General features: G+C 39.6%; 1 protein-coding gene across 45 annotated transcripts in view; it reads left to right on the forward strand.

Annotated features, from left to right (window-relative positions):
* Positions 1-14,887, forward strand: part of LOC117934721 (receptor-type tyrosine-protein phosphatase delta-like) — a 362,606-nt gene that overhangs the window by 305,746 nt on the left and 41,973 nt on the right. For 26 of the 45 annotated variants that reach the window (XM_034856605.1, XM_034856642.1, XM_034856639.1 and 23 more), the window contains 5 exons: positions 8,420-8,608; positions 9,770-9,778; positions 10,544-10,561; positions 12,549-12,659; positions 13,828-13,839. In XM_034856605.1, the coding sequence (XP_034712496.1) occupies positions 8,420-8,608; positions 9,770-9,778; positions 10,544-10,561; positions 12,549-12,659; positions 13,828-13,839 (339 nt within the window). The remainder of the gene's footprint in view (positions 1-8,419; positions 8,609-9,769; positions 9,779-10,543; positions 10,562-12,548; positions 12,660-13,827; positions 13,840-14,887) is intronic. The other 19 variants (XM_034856643.1, XM_034856640.1, XM_034856641.1 and 16 more) reach the window with 5 other exon arrangements.

A 14,887-nucleotide genomic window follows, 5' to 3' on the forward strand; every position in this document is an offset into this window, starting at 1 on the left:
TACCTCCGCCGGGCTGCACTTTCACTGCTCATTTGTGTTGCACTGGAAAACCCAATTTTTCACTGCACAAAAGGCAGCATACTGGGGTGCATTTGCACATTGAGCATTCTCCTGCTGTTCTAGTTTTATGAGTGGAGACCATACAGTCGTCATTTGAATTTAACAGGTAAACTACTAAAAGTCACCCTGCCCCATTTCTGTAAGACAGTTTAAAAATGACTGAGTTCTCTCTGTGAGAATAGGGCCTTGATACACACACAGTAGACACATGCGGAGACACACAAACTTAAATGGGCTGCCGCTGACAGAATCCTCTAAGTTACCCACTGCATCAGTGTTATTATGAAGGCTGAAATATACATTTGTATCCTAAGTCAAGATAAATGGATCATGGGCTTACATAGCACAAGTGAACTCTCCAGCACGCCGCTCGACACAACAGGATTAGTTCTGACCTGCAAGTCCTGCACAGACAAATTTGTCAATCTAACTGAAAAAGCAGTCATGCCTTGTCACTTAACATTCTCTCATATCAGTTCTTCTAAGGCTTTACAACATAAAGAACCGTGGCTCACAACATATAATTCGAGTGTGCGCTCACATTTTAGCTCCTCTAGAGTCTTTTCCAGTCGGCACCATAATAAAAAACCACATCAGTCAAGATACACGCCATGTTTTAGAACAATCTGAAGGTTGCCTTGGAGATAACTAGCCCATAAACTCTTAAAAACAACTAGTATGTGCCCTATTAGATGGAAGTACTGAGCATTCTGTTTTCCATTATTGGATTACTTAAGCAATATCTACCCAGTGCAGGTGCCAGGAGGCTTATTTGGGAAATCTGGCTCAAATGAAGCTCGAGGGGGAAACCTAATCTTATTTAGACTGGACAACGTATTTGCCAAACAGCACTGGGATGTATCAATAAGATAAGTACAGGCTTTGGACTCTCTGAGGGCAATTAGGGATAATTTAGACATCTCAATGCGTCATATCTTCTTTTTGCTCAGCAACGATGCACTTTTTCTTTTATTCTCTGAATGCTTGTCTGACTTGATGCCCTTTAAATGAATGGCTGGACCGGCCACTCATGAATGAGGGTTTACACCCTGTTAAGTTTCAGCACTTTCACTTGTATATTACTTTAACTATTCCAAGTATTCTACCCAAAGCAGTGCTAAAACGCCAATATGCTGATAACAATGTCCTGTGTCCAATATGCATTAACCAAAAGGGTTGTATCTAATCCAGATTTAGGTCTGTGTACTGTGGTTGTTAAACTGCTTTACTGTCCTGTGTAAAGCAGTACGTAGAAACAAAGCTACGATTAGAAATAATATCTTTACTAGTGCAACAAGTACACAACAGTGTTTTTTCAATGAAAATTGGGAGTAAAAAAGTACAAGCTTATATAAAGCATCAGGATGCCCTAGTCCCATGGTTCCATGGTCAGAAATTGATGTAGGCACAAGTTCCACCTCTGCTAAAGTGTATGGGCAGAATGATGGATGGAGTGTTGAGAAAAGCAACACTGTCTGAGTCCAACTTTGAGATAGTTTAACCATGCTGCAGGTAGCTGATAAAGCAAAAGGGTGGGCTCAGATTTAGAATCAGTCAATCATTAGGTGCTAGATAGTAAAGCTACACCAATTTACCACGGAGTGAAGCATACCTTGTAAGAAGAGCAAGGAAATCAACAACCATGTGGGTGAAAGTGGTTAACATTAGAGTGGAAGAGAAAAATGGGACAGATGTCGTCATGGAATTGGCACAAAATGGAATTGCTGTCGGCCTTTGTTAATCAAGAGCTCTTACGTTTGGTTGAGTAATTTTGTTTGTGTGAAAACAAAAACATAATTAACAGTCCCCTCTCCCATGCCAAAGGGGGGGGGGGGGGGGAATGAATACGTCAGTTGGACAGGAACCGAACAGAACATTTTGTTGAAGAAGATTCAGGTCGTCTCTGAACGCATGTATAATCTAGGCTTTCAACAATATTTTAGAGAACTAAACAAATTATAATAAACAACGTTGCCCTGCTAATGGGTTCTAAATCAACAAGCTTATTTTGAAAAAATGCTCTAAGACTCTTGGTTAAATGACATTTATGTATGTGTGCTTCAAGATGATGTTACTGCACTTCAACAAATCGTTTGTCCTTACTGTATAATCTTTATTTGTGTACATGGAATTATTTTCTTTAATAACAACCTTTTACTAGTTTATAAAACAAGTAGTCCTAACTCAAAAGCTCATGGATTTGCGAGCCATGAAACAAGCCAATTCCAAATAATGTCCTAGTAAGCAGTGTGCTCTATGACTAACGTGAGTAGTCCAAACACTGCTACATTCTCCTATCTTCTTTCTCACAAATCTTTTGGATTTTTGAGCGTGGAAAGAGCTCTAATGCATGCCCCTTAACTTCAAATGATATGCTATGGTGTGGTGGGGGAAAAAAAAATGACTTTGGCTCAGGCTGCCGAGAAAAATAAGCACTGCTGCCGTCACACTCCATGGGTAATGTTTTGTGGCTCGTCTTTTTGTTCTGGCTGAAATCTTATCTGGGGAGGGGTAGCGAGAATGAGATGGATTCCTAAACTGGGCAAAGATAATCTTTAGGGCAAAGGAAAACCAAGTGTAAAATGTAAGAGTGTGATACTTAAGACATCTGCACTAAAATTCCCACACTTTCATAATCCATCATCTTTGGCAAGGAGGGAGACCCAAACAACAATGTGTCTTAACACACACTCTTCTCAACAATGCTGCCACAACAAGTCACCTGTGACAGCCTCTTTGAGGAGATTGTATCCACTCAAATACGGCCAACAAATATCATATTATGGCCTACAGGGATTTTTCCTGAAGAATAACCTCAACCGCCGGGTTAAAAGTTGTGTTCCGCTTGGGAAGAAAATGGTCGGACCAAATCCAATCCTTGTGCAGCAACCACAAAACTAAAGCCAGAATGTGACCGGAAAGGTTTATATTTTTACGGCTTCACTTGGAAAGTCCTGTGCAACAAAGGCTTATTTTCTTTTCAGATTCCTTTGTACTTAATTGGTTATTTTAGAGCCAAATGTGATTTCAGTGACATAAAACACATCTCACTTAATAAGACTTTTTAGATTTACATGCAGTTTTCTTAACATTTTATCTGCTTTTGTGTTTATACACAATGACCAATGTTGCATTGCATTTTGACATTATAACCCACTAGTTGCATGCCAATCCTCATTACAGATCCAATGTCAAACCTACTCCACTTAAAGCTGTTGATCTACAGGCTGAAGCACATGCAATATTGGCAGACTGACAATAACTGGCAACACCAACTCACTGTGTAATAGCTTTGTAACCTGTGCTCTGTGTTCAGTCTATCATTCACCAAAGAAAAAGACTGCCACCACTGTATCCAGTGGTAGGTATAATGTACTGTAGGTGCCATGCGGAAGAGGGGAACATGCTTTTAAGTTGGTTGTCTGGGGACAACTTCTCCCACATCTGACAACATCTGAGCAGATACCAAAATCAAGCAGACATCCTGGCCCAAGTTTTAGGGTCGCTCTTTAATATATTCCACTCCATAGATGTAACTCATTAGCCATGTGATACCTTATAAACATCACCCCAGATTGAAAATATACACTAGGGCCATGGTGTAGCACTAACTGAGCAAACACGTACACAGTAACAGATCACGTTTTGAATGGTGCATTCATCTGTTGAGACTCAGTTAGGCTTATTTAATTGGGGCCTAAACATGGAGGATATTATACTCGAGTTTGTCACTCAAGCCATTACACCACAGCAGGTGAGACGCTGACTTTGAGCAGAGGGTGTGATTGTGTGTGTTTATTGATATAAGACTGCAGTGTATGACGAAAAATTGTGCTGACGTTATGCTGCACTCAAGCGACATTTCAGAAACTGAAATGGTCCACTAACTTAACACAAGGAAAATGTGATTTCACTTATGCTCGTATTTTGTATGAGTGATCAATAGATACAATCTGCTAATGGGTTGAGTTTATGTCCAGTGGCCTTACGTCTTCAGCAGAAATCTGCTCACTGAGGTACTTTTTGAGCCAATGTCCTTTTTATACTCTTCTCATGCTTGGCACCGCACACTCACATGGCCTGATAGCCTGGCAGTGGCTAATGTGTGCAAATTGTCATTGGGAGTCGTTTTATATCAAGCACCAGTGCTCAGCACTTCTTTAGAAGGTGACTTCAGCATTTCTCTCCCTTCCATCTCATTTAGTGTGTAGATCCATTGTTGAATATACAGTATGGGTCTGTAAAGCGGAAACTGCCCTTGTCTTAGGCTGTCCTTGAGATTGCAGCTCTCAGCGAGGTAGAATAAGGAAGCTGAGAAAGCCTGTAAACCCCGATTGTTTCTGTTTTTTTCCCACCTTTCAGCTGTGACTTCTATACATAGTGCAGGGTAGCTTGGGGCTGTGTGTTCAAGTCACACAGCATATAGTGTATTAGCCCCAAAACACACATTCAGAAACAAGTGAACTACAAGCAAATCAAACTTGTCCAATTTCCAGTCCTATCAGGATGCAGCTCAGGGTTCCTAAAGGGGTAATGAAGTAGCTCCTCGCTGATAATTTATGTAACCACAAGTCGAAAACCATCCTCTTGACGGTTAGCGGAACTGCAAACATAGCACATGGGGAAAAACTACTAGCCGCTTGGCCCCTGGTTGATTCATTATTTCATTATTTACTTTGAACACATTGTCAATAACCCATCTTCTCCAAAAACGTACAACACACCGGCTTTGGCTCAAATTACACTGTGATTAATCAGATTTAATTTTGGTCTCTTTGCCTTGTAAGGGAAATGCTGCAGCAGCTCTGTTGACATGAGTTGTTAATCACAGTACAAGCTAGCAAATGTGGTAAATTTCCCTCCTTTTATTTATTATCACAATGCTAATTCTCTTTGGGAAGGAAATGAGGGTATATATGGGACTTATGTTTATTAATCTTTTTTTTTGTATCTTAACTCCAAATCCTACGCAAGAGATATTTTGAAATACCTTGCGTTGATGTCATGACATTGTGGCCATTCTAGATGAGCATGAGCGCACAAAGCAGCTGTAAAATACATTTCTGGGCTGAGCAAGAATGCATTCAAAAGGCCAGAAACCTTCGTAACAGATCATTAATTTTAAATGCGCTGCCTGGAGTCATATCAGCTGCCTGCACTGGAGTTACGGGCTGGCATCATGTAACACATGCACTCTATGGGATGGCAAAGATGGGTTTGGTGAAAGTGTCCTTTGTACTCATGACCCAGCCTCATTTTTATGTTTTCACAATTTCAGTGAGCCGTACTGTTGTTAATCAGTACTGTAAATCAGACAGATATACTAGGGTTTGACTGTTACAGGATCCTGATTTTCAAAAGCTATCATGTTGACATCGGCTACACCGTTTATAATTTAAAATGTGTTGTCACCCTTTCCTCCCTAGAGCTGAATAACCAGGGACATTGCATACTGCAGCATGAGAACAATCCTCACTTCTTTAAAGGACAGCTCAATTATGATTTCTTTGTTTTAGAATACGTTGCAATTTCACAGGAGTTGCTTTTCAGTTTGCATGGATTGTCACATCCAATTACTATATTCAACATGCATCCGTGCTCCTAGGCTTGCTTCTGACTATTGTGGTTGATCGGTTATACTTTTGACTCACTGTAGAATCGACTAATTGTCTGTTCCACCTTGAACAGGCTGAAGGGAGCTTGGACAGGAGCTACCTTGTAGAATTCGTTCCTCTCCCCCTCCTCCCAGTCTTTCTCCATTTGAAGGAGCACCTTCGAAAGTGTACCTTTTTTCCCCGGATTTGACTATTCCCTCATTCCTTGATAGTTGTTAACACGGTACTTGTGGAACGAATGCAGTGTTATGACAAATCTTCTTGCTTGTATTCATGCATTATCTTCATGCAGTGTGTTTCTTCTGGAGAGTGTCAATACATTTTTCATGGTTCATGTGTGAATATCTGAACACTCTTTACATCTAAAATGTGTTGATAGCAAATGCAAAAAGAACAAGAGAATGTGAATTCCTTATGTGAGCGATGATCAAATTACATTATTTAGTTTTTTTTTACCGTGGTGATGTCATTGTAAATCAGAAATAGAGCTTATAATGTAGCTAATACTGTAGCTAATAGAGCGCCAGGAACCTATCACATTAACACCTAACATTACAAGAATACACCATCCATAACCATACAATCACAGTTAATGACCGCAAATCAGATATGAACAGCGGTAAAAACAACACGTTTATGAGAAAAATGGGACATTCTGGAAATATCTTAATGTTTCATCTTCAAATTGATTATGTCTTCCAGCTTAACTTTCTGCTTTAACGATTATGTTAACTTACTATGGCCCATGTGCGACTGAGGTGAATTGAGTGGTTAAGTGGTTATTGTTTTAATGAGCAGCACATCAATTTTGTGCAAACAACAAGCAAACAGTGCCAGACACCAACAAACTTTTAACAATAGTAAGCCAGGGCACTCTCATTACCTTAATGGATACTGAAAGGGAAAAGGATATTGTGTATACAGTATATTGCACACCAAGTCAAGGACTTACAGTGATAAACCACATAAGGATACATGGGCCAAGATGGCCAGTATGACTAACAGTGCACTACTGCCAAGGCTTTGTGTTGGAACTATACAGCATATAGGAAAAGAAGTCATAAATGCATTTTGAGAAGACTACATAGAATGCTGATTTGTGACTGGCCGTTTTAAAACGTTGCATCAGTAGCTACGTTTCCATCCACTTGTCCATCAATTTTATTGATTTACTCCGGAGGACGTCCCACGGCTTGTCCTAACTTTTGTTGTACATTTCCTTCGCGATTTCCTGGTCAATTTTGGCATTTCTTAGATTTTTGCTATCTGAAATAGCCGCATCATTTTGCTTATAAATTAAATTCAAAAAGCCTTTAGTCTCCTCGCTTGTCCACTTCCATCTGTCTTTGTTGACATCCGCTATGTGTAAACAGCAAAAATACTAGGCGTAAATTAACTAAAACTTCGTTTTCTGGCGGGTTGCAACCATAAAATGACCTAAAACTTAATTGCAATTCATTTTTTATTTGGCAAATAAAGTTTTCATTAGCAGTTACTGCATAAGCCGTGTATTGATGAAGATAAAATACAATGAGACCCAACGTATCTCCTTTGAGTCGATATTCATGAAATGTTTCTATAAGACATTTTTCATTCAATATGACTTAATTTGGATAGAAACGTGTGAATGGAAACATAGCTAGTGTCAAAATGTATGTCAGTTCAGGCAGGGACACAGAGTTGCGTCGGAAAGTTTTGTAGTTCAATATAAAGTCACTTATTTGTAATACAGCCTATTTCGAAGAAGATTTATCCGTCGAGGTGGCTTCTCTTGCCAGATACCCAAAAGCATTGTTGGAAGGCGGCCATGATTGTCGTTTGGCTGCGTGCAGGCTATGGCATCTCAAAGCTGTTTCCAGACTGATGTCTCCTCATGAAAATTTCATGAATAATGTGTTTCCAAAAAGGTGCCGTTTTACGAGAGCAGAGGAAGACACTAATTAGCCATATCACAGCAGGGGAAGGAAACCTTAAAAGATGCACATTAACCTCATTGGCATTCAGAATAAGCAGGTCTTGTTTTGCAGATTTACACTCGGCTAACTTTGAGGGGAGGCATACACTAAGCTCACAGTGTATTGGAAAACTTTCACTCTGCACGCTCTCAAAGATCCTCACTTGCTGCAAGCTGAAAATACTTGCAGTTCAGAGGCATGAGCTTCAGACAAAGCTGCTCCGGGCTTTGATTTTCTTTGTTTAGCTAAAAGAACATGGTTCGGAGCAAAGAGCAACGTGAGTTATCTTCTCTCATATCTCAAACGTTGGCAAGATGCAGCCCGCCCTAGTTACGCCGGTAAGTTGAGACGCCGGCAGGAACAAGACAGCTTTTCCAACACAGCAAAGACACCTGCCATCATCAAAGAACTTCAAAGAAATACGTTTTAGGCGACTCCTAGCTGTAGCTTTATAGTTTATACTATACTCCTGAACTACCCTTTTAAATCAGTTGAGGTGCCTTAACTGTGCTGCTGTCCATTTTCACTTGTTGTTCATTTTGTGTCTTTGTCGATACTATGGGTAGATGCCATGGCTTTAAAAATAATTGCTTTATAGACACAGTATTGTTACAAAAACATAACATTCGACCAAAGATTGTAGATAGATATTTTCATCTTATTGCTGTGCAGTCTTATGACTATAATTTCTACTGGCTCTCCCTCCTCATTAGCTCTGCACTGGGTTCAAAGAGGACCACTGACGATGTGACTCTGACCTCTGCTACAATGTCTCTCATCTTCTTCCAGAGGACCAGCTGCCCCCTGGTTTTCCCACCATAGACATGGGTCCACAGTTGAAAGTGGTTGAGCGAACACGCACTGCCACCATGCTCTGTGCCGCCAGCGGCAACCCTGACCCAGACATCTCCTGGTTTAAAGACTTCCTCCCTGTCAACACCACCAACAACAATGGACGCATTAAACAGCTCAGATCAGGTAGGTTTCCTCCGCTGAAAACGTAATTACATATCAGGGAGTCTTGAGAATCTGATCTGCTCCCCCTGTTGTCTGCGCTGTCTCCTCTGCTCTTTCATCTTCTTCTTCCTCCCATAATTTAACTTCTCATTTGGCTTTTAATTTTGTAGGTAATGGCATTGTTTCTACTACTTCCTGTCCTGTACTCTCTGTACGCCCCGGTGTGTGCTGTCTGTATGTATGTGTCTCCCTTTGTCTTCCAGTGTTGTCATGGGCTATTGGGATTGTTCCCCCTCTGTGTTTGCTGGCTTCTGCCCTAACTTCTGCCCTCATTGCTCACTGCTGTGACTTTTTACAATTAATTATTGTTGCTGTTTTGTGTTGATTTCCTTTTCACTGCATTGGTGCAGTATTTTTTGGATCCATTGTCTTCATTTTTTGATGCCATTTTCTTTTTTGATTAATTAATATTCAACATCATTCCGAATCTGCCAAGGAGTGCACATGATTTTAAACAGGAAAACATGCAGAAAAGCAACTGAAATGTCCTTGTGCATTTGTTGAAATTCTACTTTTGAAAGAGGTATCCTTAAACGTCCTCTGAATAAATATTTGCTTTGCATTAGAAAAGAAAAGAAAAAAGCCATCTATTTATGGACACCAATCAGCCACAGTAGTGCGTAAAAACTTCACAAGGCTTTTCCCTCCCCCTTGATTCTTTGAACTTACAGCCCCTGCTTTAATATGTAGATGCAAACTTTGTTTTTTTATTTGCCTGTGACATGACCCCAATATACCCATTAGCCTGAAAATCTCCAGTTTGATTTCGATATCTCAATAGAAAAAGATGATGCTGTTTTCTAAAAAGGTTGACATGAATAGCTTGCAGCTTTACGTGCCAGCTAAAGGCAACTACTTGTAAATTGTAAGTCTTGTATGTTTGACCACCTGTCTTCACAGAGTTCACAGCTGTCCATTGTTAAACCGGCTTGTTAACCTTACTTCTTTGCTGACATGTTTTGAACAGAACTGTGTAGATTTAACCCTTATTTCTAATGTGCGACTTTGATTCGCGTAGAGTTGAATAAAGTATTAACAAAACCTCTGTTAACTAAACTTACTTAAAGAATATAATCACATTCTTATGCTGTCTTTCTTCTCTCTATATTTTTAAATCTACAGAATCCTTTGGTAAGTGCTTAGCTCTAAAGCACACATCACCCCCCCTTCCACTAATTTCCATGTTTCCAACAACTATTAAAATGCATGGCATGCATTTTACTAACAGAGAGTTTAGGTTCAGGGCTACTACTAGAGGCACATACACTCTTCCCTCACCCCACGGTGTGTCCCACCACTGCCAGCTATAGTTTCCTACCTTTACCTGGAGATTAGAACTACCAAAGCGTAGCGTAGTATTGTCATATACTGACCTGGGTAGTGATCTGTCCTCACATGTTTGTAACTCACTCACTGACCCACCACTTACTCACTTATCGTTTTAACACCAGCACAGTAGTTATGGACATTTTTAGTGTTTTAGAGAGTTTACCAGCTCTGCTTAGTTCAGGTGAAGCAAAGGGATCTCAGGTTGTTTAGATCCAGTATGTCTGCTCTCAATCTCATACACAAAGTCCTCAAAGTCTTTCCCTTCAGTAGATGATCTTCAGACGCTATGGCCACTTCCAAAATGGCACCTCCCAGTGGTACATCAATGTACAAGTTCTTCTCTCTGAACTATGATTTTTCTATGATGAATCCTGTCTTTCTCTGCCAGTAGAATACAGAACAATTCGTATTCTCTCTCTCTCTCTTCCCTTTCTCTTTCCTCTACTACCTTTATTTACCTGCCCTGTTAAATCTAATTTGATTCTTCTTCCAAAGCCCCCAGCCTCTATCTACTCGTACTAATGCTTCTTCTTTCTAATCTTATTTGCATTCATATTATCCACCCAGGTGGTACACCAATAAGAGGTAAGAGTGCTGAACTGACGTTCACAGAATGAAAATAATACAAATTCATTCTTGCTGTCAACCCATCCATTCACTTGAATCACCTCCATTTCTGTCCTGTTTACCAAGACCAAATCCCATTACGTTCATTTGGACCTTCCTTCTTATTTGTCCTGTTTCGTTGACTAAATTTGTGTTCCATTTTTCTTTGTCTATGCTTTATTTACTCCTCTGTATTCTGGTTTCAAGAGCCTGTTTAGCTCAGTTGCGATATGCTTGCCCTGGCTCAAATAAGCATATCCAATGACAATTCTTTTTTTAAACTATATTTTTTCCGTTCATTTTTGTTTTCTTTTTGGCCATAGCGAATCATGTGTCCCTCTTTTTGTCCAACTAAAACAACCAAGTATTTTTCCCCTTAGCTGTTCTTGTTCAGCACCAAAAAAATATGCACAGATGCTGTGGAATCACGCAGGCATGCTGAAGACAACATTGCCTCTCCTCTGCTTTTTTCTCCCAAAGAATTCTTTCTATCTTTGCAAACTATTTTTTTCCCATTTCTTCTATTTGCTTTCCTCTCCTGTACCTCTACAAAAAAGCCCAAACAACCACTTTTTTGATAAAGTTTCTACGGTGCTTTTTTTCTCTTTCACCTATTTTTCTTACTTTTCTTGGGTTTGGAGACTATTTTACTTTTTGACTTTTTTTCTTCAAGGTTTGAGGAAGGCAAACAGTAGAGTCTGGCGAGGACCTGATTGGCTCATTTTTGCCGTGTGTGATGAAGCTGGAGAGTTGTTGATGCATAAAGCCTGAAATTTTTCCCTGGGTCATGTGACACCACACTGCTGATCCCATTGGTGGATTTTTATGGGTGTCTTTTGTAGCTTTCACAAGCTAAAGCAGTGGTTGGTTACTTTCTTGTCGGCTCAGGTCGATATTTTGAATTTTGTCTTCTAATACAATTGCATTTTATTTTTCAGCTAAGGGTTGTCAGAAGGTTGTAAGTTGTGCCGACATACATTTCTTGCCAAGATTTGCATGTCAAAACTTTTGTTACAGAGGGTTATGTGTTGGTTTTGCCTTACATAATGCTTCAACTAAATTTTTTCTACATAGATGAGCAGCATTTTTTTACATTTTTTGTATGGGCTGCATTTTTGGAAAATAACTTCACCTAGATGAAGTCCCAAATTATTTAGTTAGATGAATGTTACACACAATCTGTGATTGAATATGCTAAAATTCATACCTAAATTTCTTTCTTTCAATTGTCCTCCCTTGTTATGCTGCTTTCTTATACTGTAAACCTTTTTTTGTTTGATCCATGTTTCCCCGAAGCAGTATCACTCATCCCCATATTGACCAGTCCAGTGAAATGTTGTATATTGAAGGGCTTGCCCCTATTCTTCTACGTGACATTTTTTTGACATTGGCACTAGGATGAGTGTCTTCTTAGACGCTTTAAACTTAAAAGCAATCAGACGTTTTTCCTCTCATCAACAAGTAAACAGTTGTAGAAACAGAAGATAACTTAGGTGATTTTTTTTTCCCTTATATTGAATTCGTTTGACAATGACAATGTGTTATTTTATTTTCCCTTGTTGTTATTTTAGCCCTGTTAAAAGGAACACTATATTTGTATTGCAATGTCTTGCATGATTATCATTTGCAGCTATACCTGACCTATAGTAGGGTCTCCATTTGACCTCAGCCAGTGGATCAGGCTGTGATAATGATGGGGGATTTACTTTTAAATATAAAGTTTATGGGAGCAGATGTAAGAACGTAATAATCCGTTCATGGAGTTTAATGGATATTGTTGAATTACAACTTTCCTCAAACTGTCCAACTACTGAGACTTGAGAGGACAAAGCAGGACTAGAATGAAGGGGGCTGATGTTGGCCCTTTTGAGGTCAAACAACTTTTCTTTTTGCTTGTGAACTTCAGGATGAACAACAGCATGTTAACCAAACATACTCCGCTACCCCGTTTGCTATTCCCAACCAGGAGCCCTCCAGATCGAGCAGAGCGAAGAGTCCGACCAGGGGAAGTATGAATGTGTGGCTACCAACAACGATGGAACCCGCTACTCTGCCCCAGCAAATCTATATGTCAGAGGTAGGAAACATGTTAGCAGCACTGGCATGCTTCTTTCAAATATTGTATTCACTTTCTCTTTAAAATTCATGAGGAACCTTTAAATTAGCCAATAAAGTCTACTGAGGACATATCCTGTGCGGCCATTGTAAGTATGCTTTGCTTTTGATGTTTTGGTTGTTTTTTTTTTGCACTTAACTTTCCTGCACTGATTTGAACCTACAGTATCTGCTCTGTTCTGTGTTTCTGGTCCTTTCTTTTGATAATCCTGATTCTAACACCAATGACTAGACTGCTTGCTGTGTTTATCTACTAATTGCCTTTCCAACCTGACTGTCAGAGGTGGTAAAGGGCGGCCGGGTCCTCCTTTATCAGTCCAAACTATTCCCCCAGCAGTGACCAGCTCCTCTGTATTTCTCTCCCTACTGATCAACATTGGAAGGACATAATTGATCTTGCTAATTTTACTGACAATGACTTCAAAAAAATTAAATATATATTTTCTTTTTAATTAAGAGTTACAACAGGTATGAAATATTTGGTGTAGGGGGTATTTTAGTATTCTACTCCACACGTAAAATTAGCTTGTAAAACAGTGTTTTGATGCCACACAGGGTTACTAATATAGCCTATAGCTACATGAGTTTGGCAAATGCAAAAAAATCGCAGGTGGAATAGCCGCAATGGGTTGCTTTTAATTACCTTCTCCAATAGCGGCAGTGATCTTTCGCTCTTTTAAAGTCACAAAATCTGTGCTGCTCTTACTGCTTCTCAATTTTACTTGCACAGAGCATTTAAGGCTTCATTTGCGTTTATGTAAAAAAAAATCACTGTTACTCTTCCAGTTTGTCTTCATTAAATTCTCTATAAATACAGGATGTGTAGCAAATAGTAACCATACACAATCTATAATCATTGTTATCATTATAAGCTGACCACTTGGCTTTGGTAGGATTTGTGGTTATTAAAAATAAACACTTTTTCTTATTCAAAATGTGTGAGCTCAGACAGGTCAGACTTTGGCTTTGTCAGGGGCTCAAGGGGCCCCTTGACATTTCAGACAGAAGGTCCTTCGAATTGTTTAAGTAGCATTTACCTAAAACATGGCCTTTTTACTCTCTGTGTTTCCCTTGTTTTTCTCCTTTCCTTATTTCATTTTGTTCTGCATCAAATTTCCTACATCCCTCAGAGCTACGAGAAGGTTGGTGTGTTTTTACTTATTGAACACAACACAAAACAGAAATAAGTTTGTTTGCCACAACACAGTATTTGTCCTTCTTTTCTTCTTTTTTTTTTACTTCTATTGAGATATATACATATATATACACACACACACACACATTTTTTGTATCTTTGTCACTCATTCAATGTCAACGTTCCCATTGAGAATGCCCCTGGTCCTTGTCAGAGTGCTTGCCTGTCTAACAGGTGGTGCATGTTTGCATCTTTGCGGTGGGGTGGTGGGGGCGTTATTTGCATCTGTCTGAGGGTCCATTTGCATGGTCCTCTCTTAACGCTTGAGCTAGTCTTTCCCTTTCCCCCATCCCTTCCCCCGTCAGTGTTCCTGCTTGGTTTCTCTGAGGACTAACAACACAGCTGGTCAGTGAGATCATTCATAAAATAAATTCTGTTTAGAAAATAAAAGTACTGTGACACTATGGGCTCCTGGAACTTGAGCTGCTGTTCTGCATAGATGCAAAGCGTCTCCACATGAGCACTGTATCTCTCTCTCCATAGAGCATATTAAGCATGTTTAGGTTAAAGCAAAACCCATCCTTTGTTGTAATAGGCACTATAGTCGAGCACCAAGCTGTAAAAACAACCTTGCCCTTGCCATTTAAACAACGATGTATTAAGAGCGTTATCCGCGAGACTTAACAAATGTAATGATATTCAAATGAGCAGGATAATATTATGTCTGTGGGGAACGTGATCCAATTGGATATTAATTAAATATTGAGTGAGAGAAACGTTCTATTTAATAATGCAAGCAGTTCCCCTAGATGTCCTCTCTGGAGAGCTGCAGTCTGCTAAACAGAATGGGCTTTATGAATTAGTAGCAAGCAACAGGAAGCGCGTGCCGATGTTGCAGTCATATATGCTGCACACATATAACTAGTTTAGAGTCACAGGCACCATACAGGTTGTTTATAAATCAGGGTCAATTAACGGGCAATAAATACATTGATTCAGATTGTTCAGATGCTTAAATGTAACATATTCCTTACCAGCTTTCAAGGCTTACTAAA

The sequence above is a fragment of the Etheostoma cragini genome, chromosome 19, assembly GCF_013103735.1.
Source record: "Etheostoma cragini isolate CJK2018 chromosome 19, CSU_Ecrag_1.0, whole genome shotgun sequence".
Classification (NCBI taxonomy): domain Eukaryota; kingdom Metazoa; phylum Chordata; class Actinopteri; order Perciformes; family Percidae; genus Etheostoma; species Etheostoma cragini.